Genomic DNA, 19,268 nt, shown 5'->3' on the forward strand with positions numbered 1-19,268 from the left:
TATATTTGATCTACTGGTACATTATTATAAATATAAAGTAATTTCATTACGGATTAGTACAAAACTTTGGTTTAATTGCAACTATGAAAGTAAAAAAATATTGACATGTAGATTTGTTGAAATGAAATGAATCTTCTTTCAAGAATGGTAAGAACGAGATCTCTTCGGTGGCAGTTACTGTAATCATACTCTTTATTTCTATGCAATGGGCATTAAAAGCCGAAAAATGCAATTTGAATGGAATGCCGGGAATGAATAAGCGGGAGTGTTAACGGAAGGTATTGTTTTGCAAGCAGAAACAGAGGACGGTGAATGCCAGGACACGGGGACGGATTGCGCGGAGCTGATCGAGAGGCTGAGGACATGGCTGTGCCATCTGCAATCAGTGAAAAGTCGCTGTTGCGCGTCCCTCAAGACGATTTGCTGAGAAGTGGCAGGGAAAATAGCGCTGAAGCGATGGATCAAGTTCAAGGCAATCGAGAGGAAAGGAGGCAAAGAACGACAGAGTCAATAAAGGCGTGCACACGATGCTCTCTCGCTCTCGCTCTCGCTCGCTCTCTGTCTGTCTGTCTGTCTGTCTGTCTGTCTGTCAGTCTCGTCATGGGAGAAGCGCAACGACTACTCATATTATGCGATTCATTTCGTCATATGCATGTCACATGCTTACTAAAAACACGATAAGTTCATTCCTTTCTCGATCGCCAGACTAAAGCAGATATAGCGGGATGTATGTCAAAAAGAGGACAACGCAAGAAAAGTGAGCGCCAATGGAAAGGCACAGGTCGACGGGAGTCGGAAGAGACACGCGCAGTTTTCTCCTTTTTCCCTAATGCTCCATTCCCTTCCGTACCATTCCTTTCTTCCTTCCTCGCTTCCTCCCTGCTTACTCTTTTTCTTCGCCTATAATCGCATTATCATTTCGCCCTCCTTCCTACGTCTGTCCTTTCTGCTCCACGTCGCGTTAATGCAACGCGTCGATCCGTGATATTTTTCGAGGGACCAAGACAGCAAGGAGAGATACGCGCGCGCGCGAGATCGTTCATTCGCTTTTGGGACGAATTCGCAACAGTTTAAACGCACCCCTTTTTCGCACGAAGGAGGAAGTAAGGAATGACCCCTCCCCGTCGCCTCCCACCCCTTTCATTCTCAATTTTTCCACCTCTGTGTCCCCTTTTTTACGTCTGAGTATGTATTTATGAGCGATATTGTCGAGAGATTCGACTCGACGCACTAGAGCGTATTTACAACTTATTTTATTTTGTTTTCTTTTTTATACTATAAAGTACGTTTTCGGCGTCGAATATTCGTGCAATAACGACGTCGCGGTGTGTATTCCGGCATTTTTAAGTCATTTGTTACCAGCGAACCAACTCAAATTATCGGCGAAAACTTTGTAAGCAAAATCTTTGTAGAATAAGAAATAAATAGTAGTGTTAAATGTACCATGTGTATTGATTTTCTTTGTGTTTCCTTCCTCATAACTTATCCTTTCAGCTCATGTTACTTGTATCGAGTATTGGTCAGTCTGGAAATAAAATTTTTTATAAAATAAAAAATAGTTCAAGACAGTGCTTTATTTATTAAAAATAAGACATTTTTTTTTGCTAGATATATGTCATCAAACATTATCATTCGATATTCATCCTTCGAGCTAAGACAAACAAATGTTATAATCAGAATATCATTACAAGAGTTATTATGTTAGTTATTACTAAAAATGTGCACATCTTCCGAACTAAATATATGATACTTAATTATTTAACATTATCCTTTGTCTCATTATAAATAAATCTATTAAGTGTCATTATTCCTCTGCTAATGGAATTCCAACTTTAGATTCCAATATGGTATATGTATGAATAAATGACAGATAACTTACGTTAGTATATTCATGTAGTGAAAAACATAATGGACTCGAACTGATATTCTTACGTAATAGTTTGATATATTTAATTTATATTAAAAATGTCAATGTGACTAAAACTTTAGAATATTACAGATACCTTATATGTGTACATTGAACAAAATTAATTTCAGTAAACCGGATTTTAGACGACGAAAAAATAAGAAATTAACACCTAATAATCGACACTATAACGAAAAGATTTACCTTCAAGTTTAATGATAGCACAGGTGTTTGATCAGATGTTCGCTAATAAAAATATCTGTATGCGTAGCTTATAATCATGTGTTGAGTAACTCTTTCCGCATTTTACGTCGTCTTTCAGACGCGACATGCAGCATATTCCATTTTAGCTTTAATAGAAAAGTGCACGACTAATAAAATTCTTCTCAAAGAAAAACAGTGTTTGAGCTCTGTGTTAATTGGTAACATCCATCGATTAAATTGTTAAGTGAATTTTTATAGAAAAAATGTTACATTGTTTTATATACTTATCCACTCTAGTCGTTGCTTCTAGTCATGGATTCGAGGTAAATATCCTATCCATACATCATAAATAAACGAATTTCGTATTTGTTTATCGTTTTTAAATGTAACGTTGATTAGGTTCATAAATTGATGACACCTGATGAAGTACGCCGTGTATTTCAATCTGAACATGACAACGGTAAGTTATAATTGTGTTTTTGCGAACCGGCAGAATATATTTGGCTAAAAATTGTATTATATTTTATAGTGCCTCAGTACGAAGTAGCTCAAGTTGCTTATGCAATTCACGAAAAAAGTCAAATAAATTCAATTCATAAGATATTGCATTTGAAAAGCTCCACTCGTGATATCAAGTTATATTTGGAACCTACAGAGGGTTTCTTAGCTGGAAAACATACCCCAATATGGAAAGCACAAGGAGATCTTTCATCCCCTTCAGGGATAAAGTACACTCGAATATCAAATGTAATATTTTGATACTTTACAGCTTAATTAGTGACGAGTTGTTATAACCATAGCTGTTTTTAGGCTATGAAAGGGGCAGGCGGTCATTTTTACCAAGATCCGTACAACTTGGCTGCTTTGTATAGTAGGACTGATGAGCATGGTCAAGTACTCTATGTGAGTCACTATTCGATCACAACGTTCACTCTGCAATTCAATTGTATGAAAAATTATCATAGTAATGACAAAATGTAATTGCAGGAAGGTACGATCGGTGACGATCTTGTTATTCGCGCTCTTCCGAAGAGATTTCAGGCATTATCAAGAGAAAAGCGCAGTGTTTCCGATGATTATTTTGCTTTTTCAAATCGCACGGTTACTCATCCTAATCTCAGAAAGACTTACGATCACATATTATACAAGAACAAGCAATTAAATCGTGATGGAATACGAGAAAGTAAGTTATTTCTCGTGTTAACAGTTGAGGTCAACGTTTAATGTAGACAAGTGTTGATTGTAGTAATTCTTTATAGAAATTGGATCAGACATTTTTGAAGAAGCATTCTTCAGACAAAAGCGTTCAATATATATTCAACCTCCAAAGACTGTATATCCGCAAATTCTAGTTATTATTGATTACAGCCATTTTCAGTGAGTTAATACTACGATTAATTATTACTTAGGTATGGGCATAAATCTCAATTGTTAATACTTCTCGATAGATCTCTTCAAACAATCTCTGAAGTTAGAAGATATATTGTATCATTCTGGAATGCTGTTGATTTGAGATACCGTGTGTTTGTTAATCCTAAGATTCGCTTGAATATTGCTGGAATTATTATTGCGACGGTAGGTTAACGCAATGCCTGCAACAATCAAAATCATGGCCTTATTTATTCTTTACTTTGAAGGAACCTAATGGATTGCCCTTCTTAAAGAATCAACGTACGCGACCGTTTTATGGTCCCATCGTTGATGCTGATAGCGCTTTGGATCGAATGGGACGTTACTTTTACTCAGAATTTATCAATCCAAAATTGAGAAGATTTGTTATCGAAAGAGATTTCGATATTGCAATAACAATGACGCAGTATGTTTTTTATTATTTATTAAAATTTTGTTCATACAATTTTATTACAATTCTTTATGCATGTCATTATAGATTAAACTTGTGCAATTACGAGAATAAAGATACAGATTTTGACTGCACCACTTTAGGTAATTGATTAAAAAGTCTATTTACAAGAATTTAATGCATCGTTATTAAGATTATTAAGATGTTCTTAACACGCGTAAATATATTTAAAAAATACGTATTTTTGAAGGTTACGCTTTTCGTAATGGTGCATGCACGGTAAGTCCATTAGCACAGGTAGTAAAAGCTGTTGGACTGATTGAAGATAATGGTGGCTACATCGGTATAGTACCAGCAGCTCATGAAATCGGCCACTTGTAAGTGTAAATTAATCAACGTTTTTAGCTGAAGGGCTTTTATATTTTCTGCGTTGAACTTCAATGACCCTACAAACTGCCCAGGCTAGGATCTCACCACGATGGGTCCGAAGTGGATGACCTAGAAAATCCAAAATGCCCGCTAAGTGATGGATACATTATGGCCGGACAACTCACGCTAACCAAAAATGTCTTCCGATGGTCTTCGTGCAGCATGAAGGACTTTGACATCTTTTTCCAGTAGCTAATCTATCTTATTCAATTATATCCTTGATATTATTTTTATCATTCTTAATTTACTGTATTGCAGTCATCCACGGTCCAACTGTTTATTCGATGAACCAAAATACAGTAGACCAGTTCGTCGCGTTTTACCCGGCAGAATCTATTCTCTCGATGAGCAATGCGATAGAATAACAGGAACTAGAGCTTGCAACGTAAGGCATCATTTTTTTCCAACCATGTAAGCGGAGGCATTAAAGGACAGGGGAATAATATTACCATTCATTTATAGAAAGACGAAAGTGCTTGCATACACTTGGATTGTTTTATTCCTGGGTCTAATGGCAAATGTTTTTCAAAAGTACCTGCTGCTGAAGGTTCCGATTGCGGCCATCATCACGTAATTAATTAATCAACAATATTAGTGTTAACCGCAGTAACAAATTACCAATAATTATGAGGATATTCTTACTTGACAGTATTGTATCAATGGGAAATGTATCGCAAAGAATACAACACAAGTTCTATTGGAACCGTCGGATACAAGTGACTTAATAGATTACGGAGATATTGAAGTTATATACGAATAAATGAAGACTTGATATTGAGTTCAATGACTTCGTAATATTATAAGTAATATAATGAACAAAACAGAGAAAAATCTATTTTATTCTTCTATAACTTTTGCGATCTTACGTTGAACGTTACTCACCGTAAGCAAATATAAGTGCAAGTAACTGATTGAATTTGTCAAATTCAAATGAAATCTAGTTGCGAATGTCAATCAAACAGTGGCTCAAATATACTTTTTATAATGGAATAACTTGTAGGTACCAATTTAGAAAATTCTCTTAAACTTACTCTTGCGCTGGCCGCATTACGTTACTTTTTTATCGTTGAAAATATCATTGAATATTTTTTTATCATGGCGTTACAAAAAAATCAACTAGTCAATAAAGGCAGATATAATAAAAACTTTTCTTTTATTCTTAAATTATAAGAATTTTCGTGGATGACGTGAGAAGATAAAATATTTGTTGCTTAGATAGGTGCAACTTCGCATATCTTTCGTCCAAAAAGGAGACAGTATATCTTTTAGTAGTGAATACGACAGACAATTGATTATTAAAAATAATAAGTAGTTATAAGAGTAATAAGTGGGAGCTAGTATAAGAAACGAAATATAGCGAGCAGCTCAAGTAAGGCGAGCGAGATGGTGAGTATCCTACGAGCGAGGGTTAAACGGAATATGCGAGGTAGGAAATGAAAGAAACAAGGTGTAGCGAGAGAGAGAGAGAGAGAGAGAGAGAGAGAGTGGAGCAAGCGCAGTCTGCCGAATTATTAAAGGCCAGAGCGAGCTGCCGAGGGTGAGGAGAAGTAAGGAGGTCGTGTTGTCGGGGAGTAAAGGAAGAAGGCAAGAAGTAAGGGAGGAAGGAAGGAAGGAAGGAAGGAAGCACGACCGAGGGAAAGTCTCGCGGAAAATGAGTCCACGTCGTGTTGTGAGGTGACATCTGGCTGCCAGCGCGCTCTGCCTTTTTATATTCAACTCGGCGGCTGCCGCTGCTGGCCCACGTGTACACGTAAGCCGACCAAGTCCGCCCCGCGCATGAAGAGAGAGAGAAAGAGAGAGGGGGGGGGAGGGGCGAGAGATGAAGGAAAATGGATAATATTCGCGTGTATGTGCGAGACGCGCCACGACGAATACGAACGAGCTCGAGCCACGGCATGTTCTATCTGGCTGTCTTGCGACCTCCCGCCTCGTACCTTCTCCCCCTCCTATTCGTCTTTTTGCGAGCTTTCAAAGCCCTACGACGTCGCGAGATTTCCAAATACTTTTTATCGGAATTCATGATGCTTTTTTACGATAAACTTGACGATGTTCCGTAAAGCTTTATGAAAATTGGCAAAGACGATGTGTCGCTGATGGAATCGCGGAGTGTCTATAGCTGCCACAGTCGTATAGAATTCTGTGGGTCATGCCAATTTTTTTCGAATCGCTTTTCTATTCCGATAGAGCAACCAACGCGACTAACGACAAACGGGGAAAACATTGAATATTCCAGGAATGACCGTCTAATGCGCAACGTCACGTTAAGAATTCTCGACGTCCAATCTTAAAGGAATACACGCGGCTAGCTGACTGCCCGAGCTGTGCTAATAAACTATTACTGTGATTGACTTGGTGAAATGTTGAAACGACCATTAATATTTTCGTCGTTCGCCAAAGTTGCATTATAGAGATCCGTAAAAATTAAAAAACAAGCCTTTTCGAGCGCTAACGTTCGAGACAGATATAGGAGTAGGAACGAGCAAGAGAAGGAGCGAGGGAGGCATACGTTTCCCTATCTACCCCATTAAAACTTAATTGGAGTTCAAGCCGTTCTGCTCTTCTTTTTCTTTTCTCCATGAGCTCAACGCTGTAGGTGAGAAAATGAGAGAGGAAGAGAATAACGGCAAAACAGTGTAAATCAAGAGTTATCACCCTGAGGCCAGTACCAACGCAATGCTTGACTATATACGTTTCATTCTCTCTCTCTCTCTCTCTCTACTTGCGACTATCACCCAAAGTCTTTATTCTGCATTTGCCTACCTACTAACAGATGTAAATTGCTTGGTGTCTACTGTTTACGGATAACAAGTTTAAGTACTGCTTGCCTAAATCCTTTAATTGACGTCGCTGTAGTCTTATGATCTGCTCGTAATTTGTTGTTCAAGACAATCATTATTACCACAACTTAGCTCTAATGATTGTAATATATTCTCAGTGTATATCAATATAATTAAAGCAATGGAACATTGCACTTTTTGAAACTGATCTCTCGAAAACTACATGATATGCAATAATCCAATAAACTCATGAGATCTATCGGTGTTGGTAAACTTCTGTTCGAATTCTTGATTCAAACGTATACAAAATATGAAACTTGCATGCAGTAATAGGTATGGAAGGTGTTGCCCTCTGCTGGATTAATACGGAAACTTTTTAATGAAACAGATTGCTGCGTTACCGTTCTGCATAATTTATGCTTTTCTTCTTCATTTTTTACGTATTACGTATTACGTAAGAATGTATTAATAAGTATTTACTCTTTACATCCTTTTTTATATTCGTACGTTATTGTACGGACTGACAATGGATTCATCGATAAAATATATTCAATGGGATGTACGTATACTGACTACACAGCTTGGAAATGATCGAAGATTGTCAACAGAATTTCAAAATCGAATAATTGACAATAAAAGCGGAACATACCGCGCAGTCCAGCGGCTAAATTACGTGATCGTTGTGCCGGCCGAGCCGAACGAAATAATTGATATATGTCGAGCGCGTATCGCACGGGATGGTCGGTAAGTAGTCGCGCGTGAAGCAAACCTTTGGAGCTGAGGGAAGCCCTGGACTGCGCGTTATACAGCGCGCGGCCACCGACCCAGTGTGATTTACAGCTCGGCCAGGGAGTTAAAACTGTTGTCGGGGACGCCAACAGCAAGTATCGTCGAGGACAGCGTGGCGAATGAGAAAAAAAAGAAAACGATATTAAAACTGACGGAGAGTGTGAGTAGTTGGCTGCAGAGGGGCGTGTCGCTAGGCAGAGCTCGGAAAATATTGCAGCCCGATAAAGAGAGAGAGAGAGAGAGAGAGAGAGAGAGAGAGAGAGAGATAGAGAGAGAGAGGTACAGGAAGCAGCAAGCGATCAAGCAAGACAGAGCAACAATTGTTTCGCTAGTCAAGCAAAAACGCTTACACCTGCTCGACATTATTACTCCCACCCATATTGCACTCGTCGAGGACGCGCGTGCTTCGTTAGAAATATTCTCCTAGTTCTGTCTCTCGAGAGCGCGCCGTCAACACTTTTTGCTCGCTCCCTCAATTTATAGTTGTATGCCTGAACCCGATCGAAGTCTTTTTTCCATCACGCTTCCGAAAGATGCGCGATTACGCAACTGCTTTCTTTGGACTACGAGGACTAAAGTCTTTCGTGAAATGTTAATTTGGCGTTCATACCTATTCATGAAGCGCTATCAAGGAATTCCGATTGTGAGTCAGTTTCGTTGAATAGAAATCTAGTCATCCTCTTACGTTAGCGATACTAAGAATATTGAGGCGTACAATATATGCGTATTTTGTTCTTTTATCGTCAGACGTGATAAGCATTGTCGTCATTTAATCAAATAGCACTAAACGAAGTAGAGGCGCAAATCAGCCTGCGTGACAATAAAGTGCCTGAAAGAAAAATTGTCCTCCGGCTCCCCCCCCCTCTCTCTTCTTCTTTCAATTCGAGCTCGCTCTTACGAGTAAAGAGCGAAAACTCATTTTTTCTCGAGCAGCTGATATTGAAGCACGTAAAGCATCTAATTTATATCAAGAGGAAATTACTGCAGACACGACGGTAACTTCATCGTCTGTAGCCTACTCGTCCTTTTCTTTTCTTTTTTTTTTTCATCTTCTTACCTCGTTCCTATTGTGCGCGCGCTTTCTCGCTCTCTTGCCAGATGCTTCGCGTCGTCGTCGAGGCATAATTGCTCACGTAGCGGGCGACGTGGCGAGCGCCAGGAGTAAACGCAGAATGACAAAGACAGCGGCAACGAAAGAAAACGAAAAGAATAACTCGAGAAAAGGTGGAGACAAGGAAGGAACGTAGTGCCGGCTCAGCCAGAATCTAACGACCCATCACTATTAGCTCGCAATCACTAGATGTTAATTGTTCCGACGGAATCGATGATTCGACGTCGATCGAACAAAAGTAATCTCTTTCTCTCTCACTTTGTCGTGAGCGTGTAACGAATGTGACCGGGATTCGACCCTCCTAGCCCTGCTTTTTTTTCTTTTTCTTTGCCGCCACGGCTTTGAATGTGTACGTGTGTACATACGGATGTCGACACGTAATACGGACTTTGAACAAGCCAATAAAAGGACACACAGATTTAGTCCACTATTCAACCTAAGATATATATATATATATATATATATATATTTTGCTTGCTACAGCCCTTCCTCTTCCAGCAGTACTTCGTCTTCCCGTTGGTTTTATGAGCGAGTAATGTACGACCCTGCTCTTCTCAATCTTTATACTGTGTCTGAAAGTTAGACCAAAAAATCTTACTACTGAACTAGACGATACGCAGTATAATATTATTTTGCTTGTTTTATCTATCAACTTTTTTCTATGTCTGTGCGGAACAAACGAGTTTTCTAGATGAACTCTTCTTTGATTCACGCCAAAAATACCGTAAACATCGGTCAATTTTGTGAAAGTGTGCGTGACGGTAAATGCACTGCACTGCAAAGCAAAACTTGCGCGACAAAGCGTCAACCGTTTTTCACAAACTCGGCAGGGCGCGCGAGCGTTATGCATAGCAGTGGTGCAGTGGTCCGAATTTTTTTTCTTTTTTTTTTGTGACATTACCAACGCTGCCCCTCTCTTCCGCGCTGCCGTGCACCGCCGGAAAATTGAAGGGGCACGAGAGCGTGTTGCTCACTCGCTTGCACGGAAGAAACATTTTTATTCGTGATTAATACCCTAAGAGGCGCAATCTGCATGCTAACAATTTGTCTCGCAGCCTAATGTTCGCGCCTTCCGCATGCAAATTTGCCCACAATGAAAGTCATTACTCCAAATGATAGTATCTAAATGACAAACATTCCGCCAGCTCTAGTATTTATTTTTATTAAAATTAGTACTGATTAAATACTTATTATTCAGATTTCTCAAATCTACTACTTTAAATGCTTATTGTTTAGTAATTAAGTTTCAGAAATTTTTTTTGATATTTATTTAGAAGCAGAGAAAATTTGTCCTGTATATTTATAATTGAACAGTGAGTTTTTGGAATAATCAATTTTACAAATGTTGTTGCAATATTATATCTACAATATTTTTCATATATTTACATTGTTATTTAAGATAAAAATTCAATTGTTATTGATCTGAGATTTTACTGAAACACAAGCATAGTGTGTAATCTATATAAGCGATTGATATAATATGAACAAAAAGCAATGATATTACTTAATCTTTACTTATGTCTTTTCTAAAAGCAGAAAGGAATTATTCCTCTAGTAGGAAGGCTGACTGTAAAATAGTTTCGTAGTAAAATTTCTAATATGCAGTTATCATTTTCATCTCTGATAAGAAGTTCCTCTAATTAAAGAAATCTTCACTATCGTGAAAACAGTATGCAACTTTTAAGCGATTGATAATGATTTTTACTTTCATAAGTTTTATAATAAATAAATTGATGGCTTTTCTAAAATAACTACTTAAAGTGATATTTAGCAAAATTGACTTGTAATATGAATTCTTGCAATTAACTCATTATTCTTTTTCGAGTCACTTACCTATTTGACATATTTCATTTGAATTTGGAAAACAGACAAGCCAACTTAATATGCTATAACTCAATGTACTATAATATGCTACAAAAATGATTTTGAACAAATTAATGCAACTTAGTCTTACTATTATAATCAATATAAAATTATTGTATAAAATTTTTGTATTAAGATGAAGAGGAGCAGTATCTAATTAAAGCAGAGCACCATTGAAATTGTAATCGTTAAATTAGAAAATTTCAGATTGTGATCATCGTCTCTTTCGTGACTGTGGCACTAGCAGCTGCTAACTAATCCACATGTACAATGTTTAGAAAATAACGACAACGATGTAATAATAGTAAAAGAGTTAGTCCCTGACAATAATAGTTTGCACGATACCAGATTTTCGTAGAAATAGTCCGATGGTCGATTATTCGTAATGAGGTCGCTGAGAAGACTATAATTTAGCTGTAATTAGCTTAAATCGTCCGAATAAAGTAGTTTTTATGAAAATTCGTCGGGTTCTGCCTTGTCATTTTATTTCACTATCTCGATTCGTTCATCATTCCGTGTTTGTCCATTGGTCGGACACAGTAATAAGTATTTCTGCTGGTGCCGGCATATCCGGAACTGTCTTTTTATTCGAGCTGGGGCTCGAGCGTGCAACGAAAAATCAGCGCGCGAATAGAAGGGTAAGTAAAGGTTAGAGAATTGGCGTGGCAGTAGCGCAACGCAGTATTAGCGTGTACTATACACGCGTGCTTTTCTATCTTGGCACTCCGACAAAGTACACACGCTAGTACGGGCTTCAGAGCTGATAGCGCGAGCGCGAATCTTAACCGAGGCGAAGTTTCCAGCCGGAAAATTGCGTGCGCCCGTGCCGGCGACAATAAGGCAAATTTAGAGGTGGAGCAGCACTTTAGCTTATACATAAATTATGCGCGCTTGGGGCAGAACGATTATTTAAGGACAGCTCGCGCGAGAGAGCATTAAGTTTGCTCGTGCCTGCCGAGCCCAAAGTAATGCGCCTGTACCGAGACTCGCACGCCTCTGTCTACGCGTGTCTGCGTAAACATTAATGCTAATACACAAAGATCCCCGCAGCCGGCCTTTGCCTAGATTCGTGGATATTTGCGCTGCGAGTAGCTACAGTCTCTCGCTCGCTCCGTCAAGTCCGTCTGCTTTTCGTGTTCGCAGTGGTCTCCGCCGGCCGCTTTGCCTTTGCCTTTTCGCCTTTATTTATTTGGTTGTTCCTAAAGTGGAGGAACGGCCGAACGGAACGCAAGATCCATTGGCAGTTGTTCAATCTGCCGAGGACAAGCCCGAAAATGCGATTGGAATCCATCGACCAGAATGAAAAAATGCAAAATAAAAAAGAGTAATACGAGTGGAATCGATAGAACGTGCAGACAAGATTAAAGGGAAACGGATTTCGATATCCGGCTCTGGATGTAGGTCCCGAGAGCAGCTAGTGTAAACAAATACAGCCGGGATTTCAATTAAAGCAGCCAGCCGTGCTTGGGCGCGCGCGCGACACAGTCCGACGAACGGCCAGCTCGTGGCACTGCGGCCGCGTAAAAAATGATATTCGTTCTCTTCTCGGCCCTCCTCCTCGGGGACCTCCGCGCGTCGGATTAGGCGCGCTATCCCGGGCAGAGAGGGAGCTTTCGCGTAAATCGTTGTTTGCGCTCACAGGCTGCTCGACGCGGAACCGTCGCGCGCTGCGAAACTCTCTTCCCAGGCTTTCGCACGGAGCCGCGGGCAGCTTCTTACGTTTTCGCGTTTGATGTGCCGCCACTCCGTCTTTTTCCCGAGCTGAATTACGCACACACAGACGCGCGCAGCGACCCCAACGAGCGAGGGAGTCGGCTGCGCGATGCTTTCGCGATGCCTTCGGGGAAGGCAAGATAGCGTCGAGGCAAAATATCTATATGTCCTTTTCAGAGGCTAATTTTAAATTACAAGTCCTCGCAGAGCTGCAGAGAATCGCGCGACGCTTGTGATTTTCGTCGGCCAAACGAAAGAGACGAACGGCAGATACGTGGCGGCGAAGCTCGTATTGGCGGCTCAGCGGGCGACGCGCTTCTCCTCTGAGTTCGGGGGCGAGGCTCAGCCCCGAGCGCTTGGACGAGCGTGCGCGACGAGGTGCATGCGTTACGTCCCATAAACGCGATAAACAGCTGAAGCCTCAACCATGCGTCTCGCGCGTGTCCCGTGCACACGAAACTCGGACTAGCCGAGCTCTTGACACTCTTGATTAGACTCGTTTACGAGCTGCTCGGGAGCAGCTCTCTTACGCCACGCAGCCTCGTTACTTCTCGATTGGTCAGCGCTCGCAGCGACAGATAGCCCGGATGTGCGCTCGGCGAGTGCCGAAAGGTAGCGAGAAGACAACCGATTGAAATAGTGCAGCAGGTTTCAATGTATACAACGCTGGAAAATGGATGTATTAGAGGAAAGTTGCGACGGCGAGCGGAATAAAGTCGACGGGGAGAGCAAGATAGCTCGTCTTTCGCAAGTTGTAGAGCCCGAAAGCAAGAAGTTTCTCGGGGCAGTCGTGCGCGCCAGCTATCGTGGTCGCGAGCAGGAGCAACGTGGAAGCCGCTCCGGGTATAATGACGAGGTGAGATAACTAATTAGTCATACTTCAGCCCTAAGTCTGACAAATTGTTCCAACTTTGCTGATGAAAGCTGTTTAATATGAGCCGCGCGACTCGCAGTCGCGCCCTCGCTCCGCCGATGCGTTTTAGCCGCGGCCTCGAGTGATTTCCCCTTCAGCGCGACGAGGCACTTGCTCTCGTCCTCCCACTCGCTCTCTTTCGCGACTGTACGCGCGCAAACTTCCGCGTGTCCTCGGCTAATACGATTCAATCTGCGAAAGCTTTTTCGCTGCACCAGCGCCTCGCTGGATTAGCATATAACATTGCCCTCCAGTTGGTTTGCCAATTTATTCAAAGGTCCAGCTGCAATTCACTTGACACGCTGCTTTTTTGCACGATGACATTCAGTGCGCAGCTGGAACAATGCAGGACCAGAAAATGGCGAGGCTCGCGAAGGTAAGTTAGAGCTTGCGGACTATTGCGTAGGAGGGGCGCCGAACCTCTTGGTATACTAAAGTGGCACATGAGCTCGGAGGAAGGCGAAGGGGAGAGCCTGGCTGGAGACGCCCGGGCAATATATAAGCCGGCATAAATGCGCGGGCACGTGTGTGCAGATGCTCGCGATGGCTCTTTGGCCCTTGGTATGAATATAGCAGCCGCGCCCCGGCCGGCACTGTCATCGTTGCTGACTTGATTATCCGCGTGCTGCCTACGGGCTCGCGCGTATATTTGCTAGACTGGACAATTTTCCGCGGGCAATCCTCCCGATGGTCGATTATCCAGCAGGGTCCGACGGGCAGAACGCGCTGTTCGTAGTTGTCGGTCGGGTGCCGGTCGGCAATTCGTAACGCGCAACTGGTCGGCGAGCGGTCGACGAGGCTGCCGCGCGCGTTCGATCCAATCCAATGCATAGCGAATGGACGCGGGGCCTGGGCCGGAAATAAAGGCGCGAATGAAAGTTGCAGCGGGCCGCTCCCGTTCGATAATGCAGCTCGGCCAGGCTGGGCGGCTGGGCAGCTGGTGCGCCAAGCGGGGCCATCCCCCGCGACACTCCCGCGACACTCCCGCGACACTCCCGCGACACTCGCGATTCGGCCGACGCGCGGCAAACGAGCAAATATCCATTTGCGCTCGAGCACGATCGTTATTTATTTCTCTTGAAGCCCTCGGGGCGCTTCTATTATGCGCGCGTCTGCTGCAGGGCGCACGTTCGAGTCATCGCTCTGAGCGCCAGCGCGAGCCGATGTACGAGACGTGAATTCCTATATAAACGTCTGCGCGATGTTTACGTATTCGACACCTTGCGCCGAGCGAATCGACGCGCGTCCTCGGCAGATCCGCTTGCTTTTTCTCAGTTAGCGCGGCGGCCGGTCGATCCGCCGCGAGCCCCGATCGCGCGCCCCGATCGCGCGCCCCGATTGCGCGCCCCGATCGCGAGCTCGCCGAAGCGCGAAGCGAACAGCGCCGCCCCAAAGCGAAACGCGCGAGTTTCGCGATTTGCCCAAGATTTACAGTGATTACCAGCGAGGGCATGGCTGGCTATTTTACGAAAAGGCGACGTGCGCGCTGCCAAAGCAAAAACATCTCGAGCACGCGCGTGCATTTCGTTTTATGAGTCGCAAAAAGATACTACGCAGTTAATAGCGTCCCTAAATCTCTTTTCAGTACGGGAAACCCGGACTCCATCGAGATTTATCTGGGCTAGCGCATGTAAGAAAGCCGAGGGCCGAGTGCCGAGGAATCCGCTGCGTGAAATAAAGCCAAAAAAGAAAGCAAACGAGCGTAATAGCGCGCGCGGATACGTTATAGCTCGGGCGCTTGGCTGCCCAGCCAGATGCCAACGGTCCGCGTCTTGTGCCGTCTGTCCCTTGCGCATCATCGTATTCCAGCGGAACTTCAGCACCGCTCACGCGCATCCTGCCTCGCTCTTCTCCACGAGCCTTCCTATCAGATCTTACTTTGTCATACGTAGCATTACTTCTACTACTCGCGAATGGCCAATAATTTGACGGATTATCCTTCGGACCAGCCCTTACACGCGTACTCCCCGACGATTTTGACTTTATCTACGAACAGCCGGCCATCCGCCAGTGTGTCCGTTGCTTTTCTTTCCAACGCTATGTTTGCGCGGAGATCATGATTCGAGTGGACCGACAGCTCTCTTACTGCTCGCTCCTTCAAATATTTATTCTTCTGCGCGATTTTCTCTCAATTTTTCACAAATCCACAACTTATTTATTTTCCTCTTTTCGCTCACTTTTCTTATTCAATTTCTTTTATCTAAAATAGTTTTTATACTCAATTTCAGTTATGAAGTCCCTATAAAGACATTTTTGTTCCGTCCTTAGTATACCATTCCTCGTCATTTTGCACGAGTTGTTGAATATACTGCTCATCATCTCGGGACACTTAGAGTTTTATTATTACGCTGCCTCTAGAACAATTCCTCAATGACATGGACATTTTCTACGCTTGTTTCAGCAAATATAAATACCTCCGGCAAACGGAGCGCTGAACATTAACGATAAAGCGAAACAACATTTGCATGATGTCGTATTTGGTTTTCAAGACACTTGGAAAAACATCCTCGTGCTGCTTTTACCTGGATACATTGGAAACGGGATGCACGAACAAAACTTATCCGACTACTTCCTTCCTCGTTCGATTTCGGTCACAACGAAGTGCATTGTGCTACGTATAGTCTTGCCGAGAGATAGAGAAAATGAGAGATCGCAACAAAAGTGAGTGGAAGTGGAAGTGAGTTCTGGTAAAGAATGCTAAAACCTGTGGAAGAAAATAAAGAAAATAAATAAGAGAGATGAGGAGATGGAGAAGGAAGAGAAAAGCAGCAAAACGAGCATATAAGAGAAAATAAGGGTGGAGGGAAGTATAAGGTGCACGTTAGTATGGCGGACCTTGCGAGAGAGAGAGAGAGTGCGGCTTTATTTCTACGCGGGCTGGCTCTGTAATAGCACGGAAGAACATAAGCTAACCTTATGGAGTCTTTCTGTTTCTTCCTTTGCGCGAGCGCGCAAGTGCGATAGGGGAAATCTTACCTATACTCGCTGTCACTTTTATACAGCCCTCTCTCGCCTCTAGCCTCGCGCCGCGCATTCGCACATATAGGTCTACGCACAGTATTTTTATATCAGACCCTGCTCGTCTGCTCTTTTTTCCTGTTCCCGGTATCCCGGTCGTCTGCTCCCCGCTCTACCCTTATTGTGTCGAGCGCGAAAAATTGAATTTCCGCCACGCATCTAGCTACCTCAGCGCAAATACGTGCAACCTCAAACGAGCATCTTCTCTCAGGAGGCGAGCAACTTTCCGTTCATTATATAGAACAAACTGCAGCGGTAATCTTTTGACTTGACGGATAAAATCACCGAGCGTCCTACCTCTTAATTGCAGCTGGTTTTTTGGCATAACGCAGCAGATTTGCTAAATCACTCGGTAGTTATTAGTTGGCTTGTGCCACGTTGCGATGAACACACCTACAGGGATGCAGGATACGAGGCTGCTGTACTATCGATCTCGAGCACTGGAAGCTCAAACTGGAGGTCGGAAGAAATAAAAATAGCCGAAACGAATGCGAAGAACGAGCAAGACAAAAATAAGAGGTTGGTCGAGTATAAAGAGAAAACGAAAAAGAGGAAGGGATACAGCCAAGTATTATCCTTTGCCAGGGCGAAGTAACACGTCGCGCGAGTTCGCAGTATACTGGCGCTCCTTTCGGACCCCTCCTCCCTGCCCTTACACGGCTCCTGCTCTTTCGTCTTCTTACGCGCGCTATACGACGTCCGCCTGTACGGCTGACCATTAGCTTTTTACACTCACATCTCTCTTCGCGCGCGTCGCTGTCGTCGCTTCTGCTGCTCGCTCGGCTTCGCAGCTTTAATAAAAGCCGCAAAAGCACACGGCTAAGAGGATTTGCCGGATATTTTTAAGGACTTTAACGACTTTAATTCTCACTCTCGCACTCGCAACAAATGCCACGTACACCTAGACCGAATATCGCCCTGCTCTGTCACAAATTATTACGACGCAGTATGCATTCCATGGAACATTTGCACTTTTTAAGCGATTTCTCGGAGCGCAACTTCCTATCACTATCAGTGACGTTAAGAGGTTTCAAAACAATATTTTAGATTGTCCGAGACCGACGATATCGATCACCCCTTGGTAATGTCGGGCTAGTTATAGAGAGGTTGATTTTGTTCATCGGAATAGAGCATAATCAAGTCGTAAAGGTGAGCGAATGCAAAGTCATTAATGCAAATGAAATGGCGCATGAAGTGCACAATAACGAAGATCTGCGATAATTAACCGGGACTGCAGTATTGAAATGCGGAGCTGCACCGGAGTTTTATATGCTCTTGACAAGCATCAAAATAGCAATAATGTTGGTAACAGGCACGGGCACGCGGCGAGGCTCCGGTGCCGCCACCGAGTTGGCGTAGAAAATAGTCACGGCGTTAAGCAGCCATTTAAATACGCCCAAATTGCAGCTTGCGGCAAGTCGACACTTTCAGCCGCGTCCCTAATATCGCAATAAACGCGCGAAGAAAGGCCAGGCGAGTAGCGTCAGCATCCATGTTTTCATGCAGCAGCTTTCTCCCGAGTCTCACTTCGATTTACAACCAATTACAGTTTTTTCGTTCATTCGATCTACTAGTGCCGTGGCACGAAAATAACGCCCAACCGTGGTGACTAGGCGGTTGTCGATACCCAAGGGGCCATGAATAATGCGCCAGGTCCTGGCATCGCAGATGGAGTTGCGACAAATGTTACGACCACCAGGCTGCCTATACACATAGCTGCTCTCTCTCTCTCTCTCTCTCTGCTATACTAATTTAGCGCTCGCTATAAACGCGCGGTTCTGTCGCTTTCCATAATATCGAACCTACGCACGCCAAGATCGGTCAATTTGCTCGGTTTTTCGTACCCTCGTAAACGCGACGACGCGCGACTTCTTTCCACTTCCAGTATTACCTCTATAACCTTGTGTGCTAGCTCCTTTTCTATTCGTGCAATTTCAGTGCCCTTTGTAGCTGCCTTTCCTTCGACTCTCGTCACAGCTCACTGTGTATGTGCGGCGGCTCTGCAATATTTTTATTTTTATTCTTATTTAGCTTTCAACATACAAATAGTCACGCTGCCATGCACCAATTCACCAGCAACCTACAGAAGAGGAATCTTCTCTTATTTGTAGGAATCGGTAAGTGCAAAATTTACACACTTAAATCTATAAACTTAACCATTGAGATTATTGCAAAGTGTTTGTCAAGCGTTACTAAGCGTTTTAATAGCTTGGCCATGTGAATATTATTTGCAAACAGTAAAATGACATCGATTAATATGAGTACGATGATATTTTATAATTGGAACGGTACACACGGAAATATGGTGAACAATTCTTTACCTACGCAATTGCCTGTCTCTGATATATCAAGATGATTAAAGAAAAGAAAATTCTCCAGGCAATACGTACTTTTGGAGAAATCGCCCGTTTAATTCGAGTTTCTAGTAGCCCATTGCTCGAGACTCGAGAAAGCGCAGCAACACTCGGAAGCTTCGTTTTAATGCTCCTCTCTCTCTCACTCTCTCTCTCTCTCTCTCTCTCTCTCTCTCTCTCTCTCGCCCCGGACGAGTTAAAGTATGGGCGAGAAAGACGATGAGGCGGAAAAGAGAGGGAGAATCGTTTTCTCACGCTGCAATGCTGCTTCTGCGCAGCGAGAGAGCGAGAGGAGATTTGGGCGGAGCGCCACTCCGGTAAATTTGAATAGGCAAGTTTCTTCCATTTGCGCGCGCTGTAATCGTCGAGTGTTAATGTCGAGCGGCAGCG

The 19,268-nt window shown here is 43.2% G+C and overlaps 2 protein-coding genes across 5 annotated transcripts in view; both read left to right on the forward strand.

Moving 5' to 3' along the window:
• LOC131667488 (A disintegrin and metalloproteinase with thrombospondin motifs like) overlaps positions 1 to 1,427 on the forward strand; it is a 71,527-nt gene extending 70,100 nt beyond the window's left edge. For 3 of the 4 annotated variants that reach the window (XM_058940925.1, XM_058940922.1, XM_058940923.1), the window contains one exon: positions 294 to 1,427. In XM_058940925.1, coding sequence (XP_058796908.1) covers positions 294 to 427 — 134 coding nt within the window. In that variant the 3' untranslated portion in view covers positions 428 to 1,427. The remainder of the gene's footprint in view (positions 1 to 293) is intronic. The other variant, XM_058940924.1, reaches the window with a different exon arrangement.
• Positions 1,428 to 2,373: 946 nt separating this feature from the next.
• Positions 2,374 to 5,114, forward strand: LOC131667479 (A disintegrin and metalloproteinase with thrombospondin motifs like). Its single transcript, XM_058940909.1, has 14 exons — positions 2,374 to 2,433; positions 2,510 to 2,570; positions 2,640 to 2,857; positions 2,921 to 3,013; positions 3,098 to 3,293; positions 3,370 to 3,487; positions 3,559 to 3,685; positions 3,748 to 3,926; positions 3,999 to 4,054; positions 4,162 to 4,288; positions 4,373 to 4,528; positions 4,599 to 4,725; positions 4,803 to 4,910; positions 4,990 to 5,114. Exons 1-14 carry the CDS (start codon positions 2,374 to 2,376, stop codon positions 5,098 to 5,100), a joined length of 1,737 nt encoding a protein of 578 aa, XP_058796892.1. The 3' UTR covers positions 5,101 to 5,114.
• Positions 5,115 to 19,268: the final 14,154 nt, after the last annotated feature.

The sequence above is a fragment of the Phymastichus coffea genome, unplaced genomic scaffold (assembly GCF_024137745.1).
Source record: "Phymastichus coffea isolate CEN01 unplaced genomic scaffold, Cenicafe_Pcof_1.1 PCOF00066, whole genome shotgun sequence".
In the NCBI taxonomy this organism is placed as follows: domain Eukaryota; kingdom Metazoa; phylum Arthropoda; class Insecta; order Hymenoptera; family Eulophidae; genus Phymastichus; species Phymastichus coffea.